Consider the following 25199-nt stretch of genomic DNA (forward strand, 5'->3'; position numbering starts at 1 on the left):
TCGCCTTGTTAATGACACAAATACGGCGGGGAAGACGAATCTCGGCCACTATTTAGCAAATACCGCGTGAGATTTACCAAATGCCGAACCTCGGAGTCCCTAGCATCTGCCGGGAACACAAGGCCATCTCCCTTCCCTCCATCCTTCACTGGCACCCAAGAAAGCGTTAATGGCAAATAGCGACCACGGCCAAGCTCTGCTGTTCTTGCCTCCGAGCCAGCATTATGCCAAGTTCCTCCACACCGCGAGGCGCCACCCTCTCCCCAAGCCAGCAGGAGGGGCGTCAGGCCGCGGCCCGGACCCCGGGCCAAGGGCCGGGAGAGATCTGAGCGTCCGGGCCTCAAACACCTCCGGGCTAGAGGTGGGTCGAGAATCAAGTCCGGGCGTGGCATCCTAGGGTGTCTCAGCCGAATTCTTCCAAGTAGCCGGGAGGCTGGTTGTCCGAACCGCGTAGCGAAACTACAACTCCCAGGACCACAGCTGACCGGACTTCCGGAAGCCAAAGCCTGGCGGGGAGGAGGCTGCTGAGATCCGGATAAGAGGCCGGGGGTTAATTTAGCAAGAAAAACGGGGGGCGGGAAGAGCTATAGTGCTAACCTGTCAATTCGCCACCATGAACGTGGTTTTTGCTGTGAAGCAGTACATTTCCAAAATGATAGAGGACAGCGGACCGGGCATGAAAGTACTTCTTATGGATAAAGAGACGGTGAGTTTGCTTTTGCTCAGTGTTTGTGAGGGAACCCTCCTCCCTTGCAATAGCTGGTCCCATTCCACTGTAGGATATAGTATGTAATTAAAGATTTATAAGTGAGGGTCAGTTCAGTGTGGAACTGAAAGGTTGTGTATGTAAAGCTTGCCTAGAAGGTTTGCAGTTTGAATGGCTCTAACCACTGCCGGAGGTTCTTGTACCCAGAACAGTTTATTGAAATCAGAAATCGTTTTTTAAATGCCTCTGCCAAGAAATAATATATAAGACAGCGCACTCGGAGGACTTTGGGATGGTCCTGTTATTTCCACTCAGCGTTATGTTTTTAAAGGAAAGCTGTCAGGGCTCAAACTGAGGTGACAGGTTATTATTTATTGGTCACAAAATTTTAAAAAAGAACTCTTTAAGGTGATGGGAAATTTATGGGTTGTTCGTGTTCAGAGAGAACGTTTCATTTTGGTACATTACTTATTATTTTAGATGCTCAGTAAATGTTATTACATATGTTAGTATTTAAGTTATCCAACTAAGTAGTGTTAATGAAAAAAAAGATTTTAAGGCTTAGGTATGGCTGCTTGTTTTTATTATTCTGGACTAGCATAATATTAGTTAATTCTTTTTCTTTACAGACCGGCATAGTGAGTATGGTATACACACAATCGGAAATTCTCCAGAAGGAAGTGTACCTTTTTGAACGCATTGATTCTCAAAATCGAGAGATCATGAAACACCTGAAAGCAATTTGTTTTCTTCGACCTACAAAGGTACTACATAAACAGCTGCCGTCTGCTTAGGCAAATACAGCACACTATGATCTGGAAGTATTATTAAGGCAAAATAAATTTATATTATCATCATTTGTGGCATCATAATTATGCTGGTTTATCAGAGTTATAACCATGACTCTCCTCCTTTCCACATCTCAGTCACTGCTTACAGCCAGTTTTTCCTTCAAGGTGTCTTTAAGGTTCTCAGCTACTTCCAAAGCCACTAACTATCCCAGCAGAGACCCACATCACTTTATTCCTGGATTAACCTCCATACCTATCACACTGAACACCATTGCCATTTATTTATTTATTTATTTTTAAATTTTTGAATTTTATTTTTTTATACAGCAGGTTCTTATTAGTCATCAGTTTTATACACATCAGTGTATACATGTCAATCCCAATCGCCCAATTCATCACACCCCCACCCCCACCCCCCACGGCTTTCCCCCCTTGGTGTCCATACATTTGTTCTCTACATCTGTGTCTCTATTTTTGCCCTGCAAACTGGTTCATCTGTACCATTTTTCTAGGCTCCACATATATGCATTAATATACGCTATTTGTTTTTCTCTTTCTGACTTACTTCACCCTGCATGACAGTCTCTAGATCCATCCACATCTCTACAAATGACCCAATTTCATTCCTTTTCATGGCTGAGTAATATGACATTGTATATATGTACCACATCTTCTTTATCCATTCGTCTGTCGATGGGCATTTAGATTGCTTCTGTGACCTGGCTATTGTAAATAGTGCTGCAATGAACATTGGGGTGCATGTGTCTCTTTGAATTATGGTTTTCTCTGGGTATATGCCCAGTAGTGGGATTGCTGGATCATATGGTAATTCTATTTTTAGTTTTTTAAGGAACCTCCATACTGTTCTCCATGGTGGCTGTATCAGTTTACATTCCCACCAACAGCGCAAGAGGGTTCCCTTTTCTCCACACCCTCTCCAGCATCTGTTGTTTGTAGATTTTCTGATGATGCCCATTCTAACTGGTGTGAGGTGATACCTCATTGTACTTTTGATTTGCATTTCTCTAATGATTAGTGATGTTGAGCAGCTTTTCATGTGCTTCTTGGCCATCTGTATGTCTTCTTTGGAGAAATGTCTATTTAGGTCTTTTGCTCATTTTTGGATTGGGTTGTTTGTTTTTTTAATATTGAGCTGCATGAGCTGTTAATATATTTTGGATATTAATCCTTTGTCCATTGATTCGTTTGCAAATATTTTCTCCCATTCTGAAGGTTGTCTTTTCGTCTTCTTTATGGTTTCCTTTGCTGTGCAAAAGCTTTGAAGTTTCATTAGGTCCCATTTGTTTATTTTTGTTTTTATTTCCATTACTCTAGGAGGTGGATCAAAAAAGATCTTGCTGTGATTTATGTCAAAGAGTGTTCTTCCTATGTTTTCCTCTAAGAGTTTTATAGTGTCCAGTCTTACATTTAGGTCTCAATCCATTTTGAGTTTATTTTTGTGTATGGTGTTAGGGAGTGTTCTAATTTCATTCTTTTACATGTAGCTGTCCAGTTTTCCCAGCACCACTTATTGAAGAGACTGTCTTTTCTCCATTGTATATCCTTGCCTCCTTTGTCATAGATTTGTTGACCATATGTGCGTGGGTTTATCTCTGGGCTTTCTATCTTGTTCCATTGATATATGTTTCTGTTTTTGTGCCAGTACCATATTGTCTTGTTTACTGTAGCTTTGTAGTATATTCTGAAGTCAGGGAGTCTGATTCCTCCAGCTCCGTTTTTTTCCCTCAAGACTGCTTTGGCTATTTGGGGTCTTTTGTGTCTCCATACAAATTTTAAGATTTTTTGTTCTAGTTCCATAAAAAATGCCATTGGTAATTTGATAGGGATTGAATCTGTAGATTGCTTTGGGTAGTATAGTAATTTTCACAGTACTTATTCTTCCAATCCAAGAACATGGTATATCTCTCCATCTGTTGGTATCATGTTTAATTTCTTTCATCAGTGTCTTATAGTTTTCTGCATACAGGTCTTTTGTCTCCCTAGGTAGGTTTATTCATAGGTATTTTATTCTTTTTGTTGCAGTGGTAAATGGGAGTGTTTCCTTAATTTCTCTTTCAGATTTTGCATCATCAGTGTATAGGAATGCAAGAGATTTCTGTGCATTAATTTTGTATCCTGCAACTTTACCAAATTCATTGATTAGCTCTACTAGTTTTCTGGTGGCATCTTTAGGATTCTCTATGTATAGTATCATGTCATCTGGAAACAGTGACAGTTTTACTTCTTCTTTTCCAATTTGTATTCCTTTTATTTCTTTTTCTTCTCTGATTGCCATGGCTAGGACTTCCAAAACTATGTTGAATGATAGTGGTGAGAGTGGACATCCTTGTCTTCTTCCTGATTTTAGAGGAAATGCTTTCAGTGTTTGACCATTGCGAATGATGTTTGCTGTGGGTTTGTCATATATGGCCTTTATTATGTTGAGTTAGGTTCCCTCTATACCCACTTTCTGGAGAGTTTTTAACATAAATGGGTGTTGAATTTTGTCAAAAGCTTTTTCTGCCTCTATTGAGATGATCATATGGTTTTTATTCTTCAATTTGTTAATATGGTGTATCACATTGATTGATTTGCATATATTGAAGAATCCTTGCATCCCTGGGATAAATCCCACTTGATCATGGTATATGATCCTTTCAATGTGTTGTTGGACTCTGTTTGCTAGTATTTTGTTGAGGATTTTTGCATCTATATTCATCAGTGATATTGATCTGTAATTTTCTTTTTTTGTAGTATCTTTGTCTGGTTTTGGTATCAGGGTGATGGTGACCTCACAGAATGAGTTTGGGAGTGTTCCTTCCTCTGCAATTTTTTGGAAGAGTTTGAGAAGGATGGTTGTTAGCTCGTCTCTAAATGTTTGATAGAATTCACCTGTGAAGCCATCTGGTCCTGGACTTTTGTCTGTTGGAAGATTTTTAATCACAGTTTCAATTTCACTACTTGTGATTAATCTGTTCATATTTTCTGTTTCTTCCTGGTTCAGTCTTGGAAGGTTATACCTTTCTAAGAATTTGTCCATTTCTTCCAGGTTGTCCATTTTATTGGCATAGAGTTGCTTGTAGTAGTCTCTTAGGATGCTTTGTATTTCTGTGGTGTCTGTTGTAACTTCTCCTTTTTCATTTCTAAGTTTATTGATTTGAGTCCTCTCCCTCTTTTTCTTGATGAGTCTGGCTAATGGTTTATCAATTTTGTTTATCTTCTCAAAGAACCAGCTTTTAGTTTTATTGATCTTTGCTATTGTTTTCTTTGTTTCTATTTCATTTATTTCTGCTCTGATCTTTATGATTTCTTTCCTTCTGCTAACTTTGGGTTTTGTTTGTTCTTCTTTCTCTAGTTCCTTTTGATGTAAGGTTAGATTGTTTATTTGAGATTTTTCCTGTTTCTTGAGGTAGGCTTGTATAGCTATAAACTTTCCTCTTAGAACTGCTTTTGCTGCATCGCATACATTTTGGATCATCGTGTTTTCATTGTCATTTGTCTCTAGGTATTTTTTGATTTCCTCTTTGATTTCTTCAGTGATCTCTTGGTTATTTAGTAACGTATTGTTTAACCTCCATGTGTTTGTGTTTTTTTACTTTTTTTTCCCTGTAATTCATTTCTAATCTCATAGCATTGGGGTCAGAAAAGATACTTGATATGATTTCAGTTTACTTAAGTTTACTGAGGCTTGATTTGTGACCCAAGATGTGATCTATCCTGGAGATGTTCTGTGCGCACTTGAGAAGAAAGTGTTATCTGCTGTTTTTGGATGGAATGTCCTATAAATATCAATTAAATCTATCTGGTCTATTGTGTCATTTAAAGCTTGTGTTTCCTTATTTATTTTCATTTTGGATGATCTGTCCATTGGTGTAAGTGAGGTGTTAAAGTCCCCCACTATTATTGTGTTACTGTTGATTTCCTCTTTTAGAGCTGTTAGCAGTTGCCTTATGTATTGAGGTGCTCCTATGTTGGGTGCATATATATTTATAATTGGTATATCTTGTTCTTGGATTGATCCCTTGATCATTATGTAGTGTCCTTTCTTGTCTCTTGTAACATTCTTTATTTTAAAGTCTATTTTATCTGGTATGAGTATTGCTACTCCAGCTTTCTTTTGATTTCCATTTGCATGGAATATCTTTTTTCATCCCCTCACTTTCAATCTGTATGTGTCCCTAGGTCTGAAGTGGGTCTATTGTAGACAGCATATATATGGGTCTTGTTTTTGTATCCATTCAGCAAGCCTGTGTCTTTTGGTTGGAGCGTTTAATCCATTCACTTTTAAGGTAATTATTGATATGTATGTTCCTATGACCATTTTCTTAATTGTTTTGGGTTTGTTTTCGTAGGTCCTTTTCTTCTCTTGTGTTTCCCACTTAGAGAATTTCCTTTTGCATATGTTGTAGAGCTGGTTTGGTGGTGCTGAATTCTCTTAGCTTTTGCTTGTCTGTAAAGCTTTTGATTTCTCCATCGAATCTGAATTAGATCCTTGCTGGGTAGAGTAATCTTGGTTGTAGGTTCTTCCCTTTCATCACTTTAAGTATATCATGCCACTCCCTTCTGGCTTGTAGAGTTTCTGCTGAGAAATCAGCTGTTAACCTTATGGGAGTTTCCTTGTATGTTATTTGTAGTTTTTCCCTTGCTGCTTTCAATAATTTTTCTTTGTCTTTAATTTTTGCCAATTTGTTTACTATGTGTCTCGGCGTGTTTCTCCTTGGGTTTATCCTGTACGGGACTCGCTGCACTTCCTGGACTTGGGTGGTTATTTCCTTTCCCATGTTAGGGAAGTTTTCAACAATAATCTCTTCAAATATTTTCTTGGGCCCTTTCTCTCTCTCTTCTCCTTCTGGAACCCCTATAATGCGAATGTTGTTGTGTTTAATGTTGTCCCAGAGATCTCTTAGGCTGTCTTTATTTCTTTTCATTCTTTTCTCTTTATTCTGTTCTGTAGCAGTGAATTCCACCATTCTGTCTTCCAGGTCACTTACCCGTTCTTCTGCCTCAATTATTCTGGTATTGATTCCTTCTAGTATAGTTTTCATTTCAGTTATTGTATTGTTCATCTCTGTTTGTTTGTTCTTTAATTCTTCTAGGTCTTTTTTAAACATTTCTTGCATCTTCTTGATCTTTGCCTCCATTCTTTTCCGAGGTCCTGGATCATCTTCACGATCATTATTCTGAATTCTTTTTCTGGAAGGTTGCCTGTCTCCCCTTCATTTAGTTGTTTTTCTGGGCTTTTATCTTGTTCCTTCATTTGGTACATAGCCCTCTACCTTTTCATTTTTTCTTTCTTTCTGTGAATGTGGTTTTTGTTCCACAGGCTGCAGGACTGTAGTTCTTCTTGCTTCTGCTGTCTGCCCTCTGGTGGATGAGGCTGTCTAAGAGGCTTGTGCAAGTTTCCTGATGGGAGGGACTGGTGGTGGGTAGAGGTGACTGTTGCTCTGGTGGGCAGAGCTCAGTAAAACTTTAATCTGCTTGACTGCTGATGGGTGGGGCTGGGTTCCCTCCCTGTTGGTTGTTTGGCCTGAGACAACCCAACACTGGAGCCTACCTGGGCTCTTTGGTGGGGCTAATGACAGACTCTGGGAGGGCTCACGCTAAGGAGTACTTCCCAGAACTTCTGCTGCCAGTGTCCTTGCCCCCATGGTGAGCCACAGCCACCCTCTGCCTCTGCAGGAGACCCTCCCACACTAGCAGGTAGGTCTGATTCAGTCTCCCCTGGGGTCACTGCTCCTTCCCCTGGGTCCTGATGCTCACACTACTTTGTGTGTGCCCTCCAAGAGTGGAGTCTCTGTTTCCCCCAGTCCTGTCAAAGTCCTGCAATCAAATCCCACTAGGCTTCAAAGTCTGATTCTCTAGGAATTCCTCCTCCTGTTGCCAGACCCCCAGGTTGGGAAGCCTGATGTGGGGCTTAGAACCTTCATTCCAGTGGGTGGACATCTATGGTATAAGTGTTCTCCAGTCTGTGAGTCACCCACCCAGCAGTTATGGGATTTGATTTTACTGTGATTGTGCTCCTCCTACCATCTCATTGTGGCTTCTCCTTTGTCTTTACATGTGGGGTATCTTTTTTGGTGAGTTCCAGTGTCTTCCTGTCGATGATTGTCCAGCAGCTAGTTGTGATTTTGGTGTTCTCGCAAGAGGGAGTGAGAGCACGTCCTTCTACTCCACCATCTTGGTTCAGGGCCACCAATACATACTTATATCAGTGTTTTCAGTCTTTATCATTTTATTCACATCTATGCTCAGGAACCTTTAATGACTCAATTTTACTTCCATCATTAAGTTTATATTTAGTAGCCCTCAGAGCCCTCCTTTAGCTGGTCTGGTCTGCCCTTATGTATTCAACCTCCTATGTCCTACCTCTGCTCCTCCACTGCAGCCAGATTGGCCTTTTTATGATCCCTTTACATACTCATTCCTGTCCTCTGTTCTCTTCCCCTGATTAAAGATTCTTTAGCCTTCTGTCAGTTTTCAGCCATCATCTTCTAAATCTAACTTGAGTCCTCCTTTAAAATTCCTTTACTATTTCAATCTTATTTTGTATGTTCTCTTGTTTTATATTCATGTTATTAACTCCAGTGCTTGTACATTATCTACTTTCCAATATACAAATCTGACCATATCACCACGCTTGAAATCCTTGAACGTTTGCTCATTGCTTTTATGATAAAGACAAAACTCCATTAAGTGTGGCCTGCAAGGCCCTGTATGGTCTAGTTCCTACTATTTCTATAGCCTCATTTCAAACCATTCCCCTTTTGCTCTTAGCCACACTAACCTTTCAGTCCACTGTATTCCGTCATGCCGCAGGACCTTTGCACAGGTTCTTCTCTTTGCCTGGAACGTTTTCACTCCCTCAAGCAAATCTTTCCTGGCTTTGCTGACCAGTTCAAACTCCCCTCTCATAAACACTTATAGCACCATCTTCCTCTTCCTATTACTTGTCATGGTTGAAGTCTCGTATGGTTTGTGTGATTAATTAATATGTCTCACCTGCCAGCAGTAAGCTCCAGGAGAGCATATTTTCACACTGTTCTGTCCCCATTGCCTGCCACATAATGGATACTCAATAAATAGTTCCTGAATTAATTAATACATCAATTAATTCTTTGATACAGTAGTTTCCAATTGTTTCATATTAGTCATGAAATTTTGGCTCTGGGAGGGATCTTAGAGATTATCAGTCTATCATTTCCTAACATTTTTTATTGGAGAAGCTCTTTCAGTGCCATATGTATGTTCTCTCAAACTCAAAATGTGTTGTCAAAAACAATTTTTCCTTAAGATTACATTATAAAGTTAATTTTTAATGTGTTTTTTAAATTTAAATTACAGTTTTTAAAGTCTTTTTCCCATTTAACAAGCAATATGTATTGCTTACATTACTTTTAATTCTATAAGGAAATGTATGGTTTTTTAACATTCAAAAATGATATTTTATATCATGTATAATTTGGGGATCAACTTTATACTGAAATTTAACCATATGTTATAGTATCAAAAGTAGATAAGATCTGCATTATGATCGTATGTAATTGGAATTATTATGTTTTGACCATTTGAAAATCAACTTTTAGTTCTAAATTTCATGTTGTATTTTTAAATAATGTAATTATACAAAAGGTCTTAGCCTACTGTTTGCAAATACTTCACAAATATTGCAGTTCTGCAGCCTCTGGTCCCAATTAGTTAAAAGTCCAAGTGAATATATTTAACTATATTTTCTCTTGAATGTTGGTTTTTAAAGGACTAGACACATTTTGATGTTCCACATAAGAATTTTGATCAGATGAATAAAATTTATAAACAAACAGCTTGAGGCAAATTTGCAGAATTATTATCTATTTTATGTTGTATTTCAACATCTATGTCCTTTATATTTTTTAATCTTAATTTGGCCAAGGCAATGCAGCTAGTTAATGTTACATGATTCCTGATCATTGTATTCAATGTGGCTCTTTTTTATCCCCAGCCCTCACCCCTCCCAACATACACACACTTAATCTAGACCTCAGCACACAGTAGGCACTCAGTAAATACTTAAATAAATCAGTGGATGATACGTATTTATTACTTTTTCACTTAAGCAGTTCTCGTATTTTATTTGTTTGTTCTTTTCTTTTCTAGGAGAATGTGGATTATCTGATTCAGGAGCTCCGAAGACCCAAATACAGTATATATTTTATTTGTAAGTATGTTATTTCACCTGTTCAATCATGTAACTAAATCCTAGCTAATATGTTCTATTGGGTACTTCATATCATCAGTAAGTTAATTGAATCCATCACTGAAAGAGTCTGGTGAGTTTTTTTGTCATTTCAAAGTATTAAAAGTGTTAAAAGTGTTGGACCAACATTCTGTTTCTGAGAGCTAAATGTGATTTCCACTCATCATAGACTGCTTAGGTTAAAAACAAATTTTTTGTTAAGTTTTACTTTGCCCTTCAAGTTTCTTTATAAGTCAAAAGTTGTAAGTAGTCAACTTTCACATTCTACCTTTGCCAAAAACGTATGTATATTTATTTCTATTTTACACTTTTATGAACGGAGGCATAGAAGCTGATTTATTTATTTGGAGGGAGGATATACTTGAGTTTGTTGGAAAAGCAGAGATTTACTTTACATACCAGATGAAAACAGTCTACTTCTCTTTGCAACTTTATGTAATACTTGAAAGTACAAGTCATCAGGTAGATATCTCCTATTTGCATAACTTTTGGGGAGGGGAAAGGGGGTGGAGGCCTGGAAATAAACTGGGTTTGTGGTTACTATACAATTGATATGGATTTTTTTAATGTAATACATTCTGCTTTGGAAGTTACATCTTTTCTCCTCTAGATGTCCTTATTGATCTTCATAGCATTTGTATTGTTTACTTGAAGGCTTTGGAGTTTTAGGGTTTAAACTATAGTCTAAGATATATACTTTCTTCCGCATATACTACAATTTAATAATGGTACAAAAAATTAACATTTGTGATAAGACACTGTAGTTTATAAGAACTCTCTCATATTTTATTCAGCCCTTAAAACAACCCCAGGAGGTAAAAACAGGCAATTTTATTCTTTTCTGTCATCCTACTTTTGTTTTTGTTATTGTTTTATTTTTGGCTAATAATCACGGGTTTTCTTTTTCAATTAAGCTTTTTTTTCCTTTTTTTCTTTTCTTTTCTTTTTTTAAATTTATTTGATTTTATCTGTGGCTGCATTGGGTCTTTGTTGCTGCGCACGGGCTTTCTCTAGTTGCTGCAAGCAGGGGCTACTCTTCATTGCCGTGCTCAGGCTTCATTGCGGTGGCTTCTCTTGTTGCAGAGCATGGGCTCTAGGTGCGTGGGCTTAAGTAGTTGTGGCATGCAGGCTCAGTAGTTGTGGCTCACGGGCTCTACAGCACAGACTCAGTAGTTGTGGTGCACAGGCTTAGTTGCTCCGCGGCATGTGGGATCTTCCCAGACCAGGGCTCGAACCTGTGTCCCCTGCATTGGCAGTCAGATTCTTAACCACTGTGCCACCAGGGAAGTCCTCATTTTTATTTATTTATTTATTTATTTAATTACTGAGTAGTATTCCATGGTATGGACGTACCACAATTTGTTTATCTGTTCACCTGTTGAAGGACATCTCAGTTGTTTCTAGTTCGGGCTAATACAAATAAAGTTGTTATAAATATTTGTGTATAGGTTTTTGTGTGAACGTAAGTCTTTATTTCTCTGTAATAAATAATACCCAGGGAGCAATTGCTGGGTCATATGGTAGTTGCATGTTTAGTGTTTTAAGAAACTGCTAAATGTTTTCTGGCATGACTATGCCATTTTACATTTCCATTAGCAGTGTACAGGTGATCTAATTTCTTTGTATCCTCACAAGCATTTAGTGTTGTCCCTGTTTTTCATTTTAGCCATTCTGATAGGTGTGCAGTCATTCCAGTATTTTTTAAGTCAGATTACAAGCTAGGTACTGAGGATAGGAAAGTATAAAAACTTTTGTATTCAATGACACACATAGACACACATACACACACACATATATTTATATAGAGAGAGAGATTGATTCCCCATACTGTCAAATTTATCTGGACATCTAACAGAATTACTGTTTTGCTGAGTCTCTTAGCTAAAAATTGAATAGATCATGAGATGAAAGACCCCCTTTTCCTCTGAAAAGTTATTTGATGCAGTGGTTGGGATTAATAACCAAAAATAAGTCTAATATTTACTCTTCTGGTTGTAAAGTTTGTTTGATTTGGGCTGTAAATCTATGAAGTCAAAAAAAATTATATATGTTAAAGTAGTTAGCACTAAAACCTAGGAAAAATGGACTGTTGAAATGTCTTGGGTGGAGCAATCAATTTCACAATTTTATTTGATTGAAATAAACTAAAATGAGTTTATATATAGTGATTTTATTCTTTACAGACTTTTAGCACAAGTTATATTAATTAGCACAAAACTGGCCTTCTGCTCATGTCATTTTTTAATAATTTTATTTTTGTATATTCTTATGTCTACTAAACATCTTGTATAACAGGCTCCTCCCTTCCTTTATTTAAAAAAAACCTTTTTTATTATGGAAGTTTTCAAATATGTAAAAAGTAGACAGAATAGTCTAATAAATCCCAATGTACCCATCACCCAGTTTCTACAATTATCATACCATGGCCAATCTTGTTTTAGCTATACTGCTGTCTACTCCCCCATCAATATCATATTGCAGATAACCTAAGACATCACATGATTTCATCCATAAATATTTCCATGTACATCTCTAAATGATAAGGACTTGTTTTAAAGAGTACCATTATTATATCCAAATAATGAAGAAAATTCCTATTTATTCAAATATTCATTCAGTGTTCAAATTTCAAATTCTTTCATGCCTTTTTTTTTCACCACTGTTTGTTTGACTCAGGATCATAGTAAGGTCCACACATTGCTATTGGTTGATACGTTGTGTAAGTTTCTTTAATCTTCTATAAGTCCTCTCTCTACCCCAACCGCCATGCGGTCTATTTATTGAAGAAACTACATTGTTCTGTTAAAGTTTCCCACAGCCTGGATCTTGCTGATTGCGTCTGCATGGGGTACTTTAACATGTTCTTTGCAATTTAAAATGTTCCCTCTGTCCTCTAGTTCTTGTAAATTGGTACTTGGATACAGAGGCTTAATTAGATTCAGATTTGATTTCTTTTTGACGAGAATATTTCATAGGTAGTGTTGTGTGCTTCCACTGATTGTCTCTTACTGTGATACTAGCAGAGGTTAATGCCCAATGCCTAGTTCCATCCATTGATTCATTTGGGGTTTGAAAAAAATGATGGTGTTTTAATTCTATCCTTATCATTCCTTTGCTTTTTAGCTGGAAAATTTCTTTAAAGAGGAGTTCCCCCTCATCTACCGTTTGGTTATCTGGTGGTACAGTTTGCATATAAAAGGATAAAAGCTTACTTCTTTCCCAGTATTTGCTATTTTCAATATAATGATTTGGTTCCCTAGCATCCTCCAATGCCTACAATGGTGGTTCCCTTTTTTTTTTTTTTAAGTATTATGAATTTACAGATTTAAACATATTTGTGCTGTTCATTCCAATGTGAAGGTGTTTGACATATACCACAATGTATACTAAATTTCACTTAGTCATTAGACTTTAACTGTCAGGCCCATTTATGTCTAATTGCAGCAGAGGTGATCTCCTCTGAGTCAACCACAACCTATATGTCTGTTTCAGATTTCAGTAATGTGATCAGCAAGAGTGATGTGAAGTCATTAGCTGAAGCTGATGAACAGGAAGTGGTGGCTGAGGTTCAGGTAAACATATTGGTCCTCTAATACATATCTTATATTGGCCCTTTCTAAAGATTTGAGTCTAAAAATATGGAAGGTGTTGTCTCATAAGAAAGGAAGCTATTGATCAGACACAATAAATGTGCATTGCACCAGACTATACTCATATTTAGAAAATTTGGAAGAGGTATCAAATTGAGTGGGAATAGAATTAAAGTAGGCAGTGGGAATGAGGAGATTGGAAAGGTACTGGATTGGTAGGGACGGTTTCACAGGGTTGGGGGCAGAGCCAGATATGTCTTATGCTAGTTTTATGAGCTATACTATAAGAATATTCATCTACACAGTTATAGTTTATGTCTGATTGGGAGAGAATAGGAAGTAAGGGATGTGAATGAGGTTTATTAAAGTTCTGTTTGTGATTATCTTGCTTTGGGAAGTAGTAAGCAGATTTGTCATTAGGTTAAAACGTGCAACTCCTAAATGTTTATTCTGCATTCTATGTAATACTTCACATTAGAACATTTCATGTTACCTTTTCCTTCTTAAACCCTTTAGTGTTCTTGAATACATTATCACAGATGTTTGAATACATTTATCACCTAAGTGAAGAATATCGTCCTCAGGGAAGCAAATAAACAAGTTTTGGATTTTCAGGAGGATGCGCTAGGTGATAAATGAATGAAAAAAGAATGACCTATTTTAAATCATATTCTCCCTCATGAGAATACACTGGACAGCAAAGTTCTTATTCATCTAACTGAGTGTAACATTGTGTATCTTTAGCAGTGTTTTATTTTTACTAATTGATAAGTCTTCTTAAGTATGATATGTATATTTATACAACTTTGTTTTTTGGGTTTTTTTTGTTAAAGATTTATTATTATTGCTACTATTTTATGATTATCTTATTAATTCCCTCACATTGACTATTGTTACTCAATTGTTAATTGATCAATTTTTCTCTTTTATACCTGCATTTCCTCAAATTTGATTGTATCACATAGTATTATATCACATATGAAAAATATTATTGCATGATACAGTTAGGAGTTTATGGAATGACTGACTAATATTGGTGCTTTGTTTGCAGGAATTTTATGGTGATTACATTGCTGTGAATCCACATTTGTTTTCCCTCAATATTCTGGGTTGCTGCCAGGTATGGAAAGAAAGGATTTTTTTTTTAAGTTTATTTATCAGGTAGGAGTTAATTCAGTAAGTAATTGGACTTGTAAGATAAAATTCAAATATTTTCTCTGAATATATGTTTTAACAAAAAGGGTCGAAATTGGGATCCAGTCCAACTATCCAGAGCAACTCAAGGACTGACAGCTCTCCTTTTATCTCTGAAGAAATGTCCCATGATTCGTTACCAGCTTTCATCAGAGACAGCAAAGAGACTTGCAGAATGTGTTAAGGTATGGCATTCTCTATCTCCAGTTCCAAAACATCAAGACCATTCATTTCTTTTTCATATTTCAGAAATTAAAGGAATATTTTATCTAAAACTAAGGAGGTGATGTGTTAGGTTTACTGGCAAGGAAGTAGGCATTTGTAATTCAAGACCAAAAGCAACAAATTAGAGCTAAGATTCTTAGGTTTAACCCAAGAAACATTTGCAAGCTACTTAACTTCTTTTGATCCTATTAAACCACTTGTAAAATAGAGTTTCAAATCCTAACCCCTTAAACAGAATGCTACTAAACTTTGTCAAGCTTTTGAATCCTATTATGGAAGGCATATGAAAGTGCAAGAAACTATTGTTAAATGTGGTTTTTGTGTATTAATTTTCTATTTATATCATCTCTATCTGCTACTAATTGGTTCACCAAACCGTCTTTCTCTCTTACCCACAGCAGGTGATAACTAAAGAATATGAACTGTTTGAATTCCGGCGGACTGAGGTTCCTCCATTGCTACTTATTTTAGATCGCTGCGATGATGCCATCACCCCATTGCTAAACCAGGTGCAGAGCCCTTTGTTAGCATAAAGAAAAGATGATTTCAAGTGGTATTCATCAAAATGCAGATGTGGAAATGAACAACATGGTCCATTTATTTGCCTTCTTATTTTCAGCTATTCTTGTTTTTGCCTTGTGTTTCCTAGCATTCTGGTATCAGTGTTCTTCCAGCCACAGTCATCTTCAGCTCTTTCTTCTGCCTCATCCTTCCTGTCCCTTTCTGCCACCATCCCTAATTAAGGCAACTTCTGGGTCTGTAGATTCTACTTTTCCAGTGTCTGCTCTTTTCCATTCATATTGCCATTATCCTGGTGTATCTAATCTCTTATAGGAATCCTCAAATAGTCATCTTCTTGATTCCCCACTTTTAATTTCTCTCCACTCTAATGTATCTCAAGGATACAATGTTGTTAAATTACTTTTACTAAAGTAAGTTCTGATCCTATTACTCCTGGCTTAAAAATCTTAATTGTTTCCCATTTGCCTACTGGATGAAATACAGACTCCTGAACTTGGCATCCATGAGCCTTCACAATGTAAGCTCAACGTTATAGAAAACTGCAGCCCACTACTGTGTAGATATACCTCATGATTTCCTGCCATCATTTTATTCATGTTGTGACCTCTCTTTGAACTCTGGCATGTTTGGAATACATTCTCTTCCCATCTTCACCTCTCAAAATTCTTATCCTTTAAAACCACTTGAAACATCTTTTAAGTGTTTTTGAAACATCTTATGTCTCATGCTGCACTTTCTATGTTGTACCTTTGATTGTTTTCACAGTCTCCTAGGTTATACATTCCTTCAAGGCAGACTGTGTCTTACTAATGTTTGTTCTTCTGTGAATACAAGCACAGTGGCTTACACTTTGTAGATACTTTATTAATAGTGACTTTAAATTTATAGGAAAAGGCACAGTCTATATTTCAGTTCCATCCCAGCTTATAATAATAATGTTAATGCTAGGGGAAATCTGTGCTGTGCAATGCAACTTCTCTATGATATGATAGATAGCTTATATTCCTAAAATTCAAAGTAATATAACTTTATATATTACATATTATGTGTTACATATTTTATATACATTTTAATAATATAACTAAAGAAATTTTGATGATATAAAAAAGTAGAAAGAAAAATAATTGCTTATAATTTAGTTTCCCAAAGAAAAGCAATCATTCATTCAACAGATTTCACTGAGGACCTATTATGTGCCAGGTACTGTATTAAGTACTAGAGATAAAAGGTTAAAAGATACAGTCTCTGCTCTCAAAGAATTCATGATCCAATGAGGAGAAAGTAAACATCATTTTAATTATGAAGTATGTGCTAATGGCGAAAGCATGCACAGGATGCTGTCTATGGAAGCATAAAGCATTTTGTTGTACTTATTTTAAATGCTGTAATGAAACTTGCTTTTTCAAGGACTCATTGGCAAATATTTTAGGAAATAAAGCACCTACTTTTATAACCTCTGAAGTTATTTTAACAAATCTAGTATTTAGACTCTAGATTTAGAGGGTAATTTGCTGGAAAATACTTAGTTTTCTCTAATGGGCCTGTGACTAAAAGTAACCTGTTCTCCATAAAAGGTGAGAAGGCAAATTTGGGGGTTTCTCCTTTCCAGTTTTACAGAATAAGTAAGACTGGAAACCGGTCCTTCTTCACAATGCATATTAAGTAAAAATATAAAGTAAAATGGATTCAGAGGCAAGCTTCTGAATATGTGTGTTTTGATCAACTCACAAGGTTTTTTTCTGGTAATATTAGTGTTCCCAGGATAAATATAGCACCACTCAGATCTGCAAGAACACACTTCTCATGCTGCAGAAAACCACAGAAGTGTACAGGAAATGGTACAGCTTGTAACTGCAGTACCAATATAGCCCTATCTATGAAGCCAAAAATATACTCTTAATTCACAGGCAAAAATTGGAGCTAATGATAGATCTAATTTGTTTTCTTTCTATCAGGAATATTAATCTGGCTGCCCTTCTTCCAAAAGTGTGAGATCTAAAAGCGTTTTGACTGTCGGATGTTTAACCAATTAAAATGACAATCTTAATGCTTAGTATGGCACAAAGTATTAATAAAATTTGAGCTAAATAGAGAACCTCCATGTAAACAAGACTAGTTACTAAGAATGTTGTCAGTTTTTATTTGTTTTTCTGAACGTGTACTATTTCCATGTTTTGTCAGTTACCAATTTTTTTTTCTCATAATTCTTTATTTAGTGGACATATCAGGCCATGGTCCATGAACTACTGGGCATAAACAACAATCGGATTGATCTTTCTAGAGTGCCAGGGATCAGTAAAGACTTGAGAGAGGTGGTCCTATCTGCCGAAAATGATGAATTCTATGCTAACGTAAGTGGTTTAAAATTCTTTTAAATTTTTTTAGTTGTTTTTATGTAAGAAGGTTAATATTGATTTGTTAGAATGAGAGCAGGTTGGGGATTTCATGTAGAAGGATGATAGAGGCATCCTGTAGATAAACTGCATCTCAAGGGAAGGCAGACTTTTTTCTGACCCTTTAACAATATTTTTTTCACAGTAATCACATACTTAGTTTTGTACTTTTAAAATTAGAACCCAATTTATTTACTTCCCTCCTGTCCTTAGCCCTTTGTGAAAATGGTAATGGTATTCATCACCAGTGTCCTGGCCAATATCCAGATTTGGTAATGATAATGAAATTTTCTTGCCCTTCAGTTCTCACTGTATTCAGTGTTCTTTTTTACTTCTTTTAAATTGTCTGAAAGTCAGACTTGTTGATAGAACTGTGTTTCCAACTTCCTTTTTCACAGAATATGTACCTGAACTTTGCTGAGATTGGTAGCAACATAAAGAATCTCATGGAAGACTTTCAGAAGAAGAAACCAAAAGAACAGCAAAAACTAGAATCAATAGCAGACATGAAGGTAAATTGAACATGTACATGGATGATTAACATACAAGACTTTGGAACTATTCATGTAAGCAGCATTTCTGGAATATTCTGGGTCTGATTTCTGCCTTGATTCCTTTTGTTTGGTTTGAGATTATTTTCTGTAATACTTCTCTTTAGGAAAAAATATAGTGAAAACTTCATAATAAGCCATGTACTTCTTTCCATTCATCAGTCATATTTGGTCTATTTAAAGACTCAGTCTACTGACATATACTAGTTCTTCTCTTCTTAAGCATAACAAAATGCCATGTGATTGAAAGTATTAGATGCCTTAGTCTGGGCAGAAGAATAATCCCTTCCTTTTTTTTTTTTTTTTTTCTCCTTCTTCATATATGCCTATCCTCATCAAGAAATAACAGAACCCCTAATTGATGTTTTTCCCATGGCAGGCCTTTGTTGAGAATTACCCACAATTCAAGAAGATGTCTGGGACTGTATCAAAGCACGTGACAGTGGTTGGAGAGCTGTCTCGGTTGGTCAGTGAGCGGAATCTGCTGGAGGTTTCGGAGGTTGAGCAAGAACTGGCCTGTCAAAATGACCATTCTAGTGCTCTCCAGGTATCTATTCAATCCAATTTGATGAGCACCTACTATGTGTAAGGCACTGTGCCAGGCAGAGCAAGAGATACAAAGGCAAGTAATCCTTTTTAACCAACATGGAATTTACAGTGTAACAGGCAGTTGAGACAAGAACACAAATTAGTATTATTTAAGATAGATGTATGATAAGAGGGACAGTAGAAGAAAAATGTGCAATCTCAAAGGGTTCAGGCAATTAATTGAGTGTTTAGGAGGGCAGCCTAGTCAACTAGAAAGAATGCTAGACTAAAATCAGAAGATCTGAATTTCAGTGTTTGATTTGCCACTGCTGGCTTTGTGACCTGGAGCCGTTGGCTTAATCTGAGCCATTTTCCTCATTTGTTAAATAAGTATAATGATATTTATCTCACAGGTTGTTAGGAAGATTTTAAAGGTATAATATATTAAAATGCATTTTCTAGGTTTTTATTATTGAACATCTGCTGTTTATTCTACAAACATGTGAATGCCTGCTCCATGTTCATGGTGCTGTGAGGATCTAGCGGTACAAAAATGAATAAGATACCATCCTTTTCCTCAAAAAGTTCACATTTTAGTAGGGGAGAAAGAAATTTAAACCAGGAATTATAATATATGCAATAAGTGCTATACGAGAGGTATTACAAAGGGATATGGGAATACAAAGGAAGGACAACTGTTTTCCCTAAGGATGAATCTTCTTAGAGCTTCTTAGAGACAATGACATTAGGTCTGGTTCTGGACAAGTAATTAAGTAGAAGTGCACCAACCAGAGAAAAGGAAGGAAATTCTCAGCAGAGGGAATGCAGGCATGGAGATGCGAAAAAAAAAAAATTTTTTTTTTAAGGGAACAGAGACTAATTCAATGTAGCCAGTGCTGAATATAAGATGAGGAGTGGTCTTAGATAAGCCAGAAGGACAGATTGAGGCCTGGTTATGGCCATTGAAAGGAGGTTGGGCTTTAATCTTAAAATGATGAGAGCTATCAGAAGATTTTAGAAAAAAGTGACATAATCAAACCCTAGCCTCATGAAATTTACAGTATAAGTTGAAGAGACAAAACTAAAGCATGAGTAACAATTAGGCAGTGTTTCAAGTTAATATTTAATTAAGTCAAAATTGTGGTACTGACTATAATTAAAGATTTGAGGTTATTAGGGACAGTTTCTTAGAGAAGGTGATATTAAGATGGACCATAAATAATGAATAGAATCTGGAGGAGGATTTCAGCAAAGAAAAGATGCAGAACTATGCAGAAAATAATAAACAGCATGACCTGTTGAGAGTGGGTGTGCAAGAGACATAGGAGATAAAATTGAATTGGTAAACAGGAACTAGTTTATGAAAACACTTGTAAGGGGGATTTGTACTTGCTGAGATAGGCAAAGAGATCCAGTGTAGAGTCTTACTTAAAAGTTGATATGATGAAAGCAGTATTTAAGGAAATTTAATCTAGTAAGGATGCTTTGGAGATGAAAAAAATTCAAGTCAGAGAGGCTAGAAGACTCATAGTGGTAGTAGTAAAAATGTACAGAAGGGCAAATATGAAAGACATTTCAAAGGGAGAAAATAACTATTTAGTGACAGATTAGATATAAGGATAACAAGGCAGAACAAATCAGAGATAATTCCAAAATTCCTGAGAAGTGGCAAAACGTGGTATCACTGAGAGTGAGTAACTTGGGAATGAGAGTCCTTTGGGAAATAGCTGTTTCTAAGCCACTTATTATAAGAAGCACATTTCCTTATTAATAGGACCCTATATTCTAAAACTTAGTCTCTTTCTTTCCCTGCTGCACTTTTGCTTTATAAAATAAAGCCAGCATGGTATAATGGAAACAACACAGACTATCCTGGCTTGTGTCCTATCTCTATGTATCAAAGCTTCTCTGGGAAAATTACTTATTTTGCCCAAGCCTCAGGGATAATGATTTCAAACTTTTAGGTTGTTATCAGGATTTAATGAGATATAAAATGCTTCGCATATGGTAGGTACTTTGTAAAGGTTAGTTTCCTTCCTCTAAGTACAATTTTTTAAAGATATGGTACAATCAAAAGAAAGAAATTCACCCACCTGTGGTTGCTCTAGTTATACCAAAGTCTTCACTGTGATTTATGTTGATAGTTGTTGGTTTTTAATTTTTAAAAATGTTTATTGGGCTTCCCTGGTGGCGCAGTGGTTGAGAGTCTTCCTGCCGATGCAGGGGACACGGGTTCGTGCCCCGGTCCGGGAAGATCCCACATGCCGCGGAGCGGCTGGGCCCGTGAGCCATGGCCGCTGAGCCTGCACGTCCGGAGCCTGTGCTCCGCAACGGGAGAGGCCACAACAGTGAGAGGCCCGCGTACCGCAAAAAAAAAAAAAAAAAAATTAAAAAAAAAAATGTTTATCAAGAGTTCCTCTGAAAACACCATCATTTTGAAAATCATAAAGATGCTATTGGCTTTATATTTATGAAAAGTACTTCTGTCAACACTTAATTTTATCTCTGTGTTCTTAAATCTTCACAAAGAACTTTTAGGCTGACTTTATATTTTTAGTTGTATTAAATATGAATTTTTTTAATCTTTTTTTTATTGAAGTATAGTTGATTTACACTGTTGTATTAATTTCTGCTGTACAGCAAAGTGATTCAGTTATACATATATCAACATTGTTTTATATTCTTTATATCATTGTTATGGTATACCATTATGGTTTATCATAAATTCTAATTCTTAAATAGATAATATAAGTACTTGATGAAAGAGATACATAGTAAAAACTGAGTCTGTTAGTTTCACTTGCATTCTTACAGTTATTCTGTGTGTGTGCAAGCCTCTATGAGTGTGTATATTTCCTTCTCTCTCTTTTTAAAATTCAGATGATACCATACTGTACACATAGCTCTGCATTTTGCTTTTTCACTTAACTGTGTATCTCAGAGATTGTTCCAGACCAGAACCTAAACACTCATTCTGTTAAATCACTAAATAGTATTCCTTTGTAAAGATACATCACAATCTATTTAACTTGGCCAACTTACTTTAAACAACACTATTAATAAGAGTTTATAGTTGGTTTGTGGGCCTAATAGAAGCATTCCTATGAAAACTTTTTATTTTTCTCAATAAAATGATTTTTTTTCTCTTATTAAGTAAAAACAGAATTGTGTCCTGTAACTAAATTTAAATTTACTTATGTTTCTTTATCATTTTATTTTTCCCTTTAAAACAATAGAACCAAACTTAATCACTAGCCAATTTTAGTATCTTTATTTGTATCTCACCATATGGAAAGCAGTTAGAAAAGGCTACTGTAATTCCTTGCCTGAAATCTTATTTTTTGTTCATTTTAAAAGAAAAACAGATACTTTAAAATATGAATTCCCTTTGTGATCCACTTTATATTTTTAAAAATTATCTTTTGAAGGCTTTCTTGCCCAGGGTATTAGGGTTTTACAGTGAGCAGTTGATTTGGACTCCCCCATCATAAAGGATTTCTTTGACAACATGATAGAAATAGTCAATAAAGAGAACTTTTAATAATGAGTAGATGCCAGGGGCCTGACCCCTAGATGGGTTACAGCATTCCTTGGCTTGACCTTAGGTGATAATAAGCGATGAATTGACTTTTGAGTAAAGATGAGGTTTGCTTTATTGAATAGTAACTGTATCATGGTGAGGCAAAAAAAGCTCATACATTGCTAAAATTTAACCTATAAATTGCTGCCACTTCTAACCAGTTACCCTACAGGGTAACAAAAAATTTGATTCAGAAGAATTTCACTAGAACCAAACTGCAGTGTACTATCATTGAGACATATGCATAGCCTTGGAAAAGACTCATTTGATTAGTGAGGAAGATTTTTTTTCATACCATAAAGAGAAAAATCTTCAGAAAGTAAATAATTTCTCCCCCTTTTGTTGTCATATTACAGCTTTTCATTTGGAAGGAGGATCTAGTCTTTTTATATCCTTCTTTCCTGACCTTGAGTAAAAGATCTCAAATCATCCCATTAATAACACGTAGTAAGGACAACAAATATTCATTAGAGAAATGAAGATAAAGAGTTCTGTTTGAAGCAGTATAGAATAGTGGCTGATAGCTGGAATCTTTGATGGCTTGGGTTTGAAAATGATTCTTAACCACTCCAAGTCTTAGTCTCTTTGTCTGTAAAATAGGGGGAAATATCAGTACTTACTTCAAAGATTTTTGTGAGGGTGTAATGAGCTAATACATGTAAAGCACTTAATACGGTACCTGGTACTTACAACATTCAATGAATATTAACTATCGCTATTTTCAGTATTATTGTTTCTCAATAAGAGAAAAACATTCTCTTTTCTTTATGGCATCCGAGACATGTTTTTTAATTCACTCATGATCTTGGAACTCTCCCTGATTTTAGAAGGGTTTTTTTGCTTCTCGTTAAAATTGTAAGAAAATTGTCTTGGACACATTGAGCTGACAATTTTACTTTTACCAACTAAGAGTAAAAATGATCCTTTTCTCTCTAAACTATCATTTGACTAGTATTTCAGAAACAGCGTTGACCAGCAGAAGACCTACACCAAAGCTAAATTTGACTAGTCATTAAGTAAAAGAATACTGACTCATGTATTTACCAGTTAGTGGAATTGGGTCCTACCTACTTTCTATCATTTTTCCTAGATAAGCTCTTTATAGTCCCATAACACTGTTCTCTCAAACGGTTAGATTAGACTCATTATTTAATCATATCAGCATGTTGAAGACTTCTACCAATTTCATCTTGCTGTTCTAATCTATTGGCTTATAATGCTATTCATTGAGTGTTTTACTACATTACTGTGATAGTTGATAACAAGGTACAGATCCTGTTCTTTAGGTTAAATTAAAGCAAAAAAAAAATGGGGACTATCTTTAATTGCAGACTTCAACTGTAATTTGTACAATGGTTTAAAGTATAGGCATGTCATTATGAAAGTTTTTTCTTGTACTGCTATATCATAGTTTTGGTAGAAGAAAACAGAAAAGTATAAAAGTAGTCAGCCCAAAATAATGGAGGAATCCCTAAATATCAGAAGAGAAGAATGTTTTTTAATCAATGTCTTTTGAATGAACATTAGCTCCTTTTTGAAACTTGACCTTCAAAGATAGTGTTTTTGCATTTCTTTTCTTATTCCTTCATTGGGCCTACACTAATGTTAGAATTCAGTGGAAGATTTTTGAATCCCATCTTCTTTTTTTTTTTTTTTTTTTTTTTTTGCAGTACGCGGGCCTCTCACTGTTGTGGCCTCTCCCACTGCGGAGCGCAGGCTCCGGACGCGCAGGTTCAGCGGCCATGGCTCACAGGCCCAGCCGCTTCGCGGCATGTGGGATCTTTCCCGGACCGGGGCACAAACCCGCGTCCCCTGCATCGGCAGGCGGACTCTCAACCACTGCGCCACCAGGGAAGCCCAAATCCCATCTTCTTAAGTGGACAATAGTTTTCTGTTTCACTCTTTATTCAGCCATTGTTATTATGTAAGAGTATACTTTTCTCCCTTGATTATCTCAAGGTTTATGGGAAATTTAATAAGAAAAGAGATACCAAAAAGTTCATTATATAATTCAGTCATATTTCCAACATATAAATACCACTGTGTAACACATACCTCCTATGTAATTAAAGTCTTTCAGATTCTTTTTCTCCTCTTCTCTGGTTAGTACCCTGGAATCTCAATATAATGTATGTCACTGTCAGTCAAGTTGATGAGTCAAGTAGCCATGAGGGAAATAGTTCAAAATTAAGTCAAAGGATAACATGGGATCCAGGCAGACAAAAAGGCCCTGCTTCTTCAAGGACTTATATAGCTGAAAAAGAAGAAAGAATTCAGCTTGTATCTACAGGTTTCTTTTCATGAGGGAATAGATAAGTCTAACTGGAACACTGACCTGAGCCATGGGTTGGGTCCTAAGGGCTCAAAAGTAAGCAAAGTACTCTACTCAGCGTAGTCTTGGGCCAGATCTGGGCTATTGGATCAGAAGGCCTCCCATTGAGGGAGAGCTAAGAGTCAAGCCGGGGACTCTAAATACCAGTACCAAATCTCAAGGATTAGAAGTGGATTTTTTAAATGGGAAATAGAGCCAAGAGTCAAGATTCAAGGAAAGGTAATTAGAAAGGAGCAAATAGGAAGGGTATAAACTGATTACTGCAAATAGTCTTTGACTGTCCCCATACCAGTTTTTGTGGGTTTACAGTTACTTGAGTATCTCAGATTTGCTTAGAAGTACAAGGACAGGTCAGTCAGAAATTGAGTAGATTTGAGGTAAAAAGAGAGTGACTGCAAGGGCAGAAAATGAAATATTGTGCCTATAAGAAAAGCGACAACAGAGATCCCAGATGGATGTTTTAAACTTATGCCAGGTTGACTGAGATACATATGAAATTGTGTATTTTTACTTGATAATTAATTTGTATCCTGAACTTTCTCCATATTATAGTA

At 36.3% G+C, this 25199-nt stretch overlaps 1 protein-coding gene across 1 annotated transcript in view; it reads left to right on the forward strand.

Moving 5' to 3' along the window:
* The first annotated feature begins 506 nt into the window (after nucleotides 1–506).
* The window catches only part of VPS45 (vacuolar protein sorting 45 homolog), a 66979-nt gene continuing 42286 nt past the window's right edge, over nucleotides 507–25199 (forward strand). The window contains exons 1-10 of the mRNA XM_060029078.1: nucleotides 507–706; nucleotides 1336–1470; nucleotides 9631–9691; nucleotides 13223–13302; nucleotides 14372–14440; nucleotides 14562–14699; nucleotides 15138–15248; nucleotides 17478–17612; nucleotides 18053–18166; nucleotides 18585–18752. Of these exons, the coding sequence (XP_059885061.1) occupies nucleotides 614–706; nucleotides 1336–1470; nucleotides 9631–9691; nucleotides 13223–13302; nucleotides 14372–14440; nucleotides 14562–14699; nucleotides 15138–15248; nucleotides 17478–17612; nucleotides 18053–18166; nucleotides 18585–18752 (1104 nt within the window). The 5' untranslated portion in view covers nucleotides 507–613. The remainder of the gene's footprint in view (nucleotides 707–1335; nucleotides 1471–9630; nucleotides 9692–13222; nucleotides 13303–14371; nucleotides 14441–14561; nucleotides 14700–15137; nucleotides 15249–17477; nucleotides 17613–18052; nucleotides 18167–18584; nucleotides 18753–25199) is intronic.

This window comes from Delphinus delphis, chromosome 1 (assembly GCF_949987515.2).
Source record: "Delphinus delphis chromosome 1, mDelDel1.2, whole genome shotgun sequence".
Classification (NCBI taxonomy): Eukaryota; Metazoa; Chordata; class Mammalia; order Artiodactyla; family Delphinidae; genus Delphinus; species Delphinus delphis.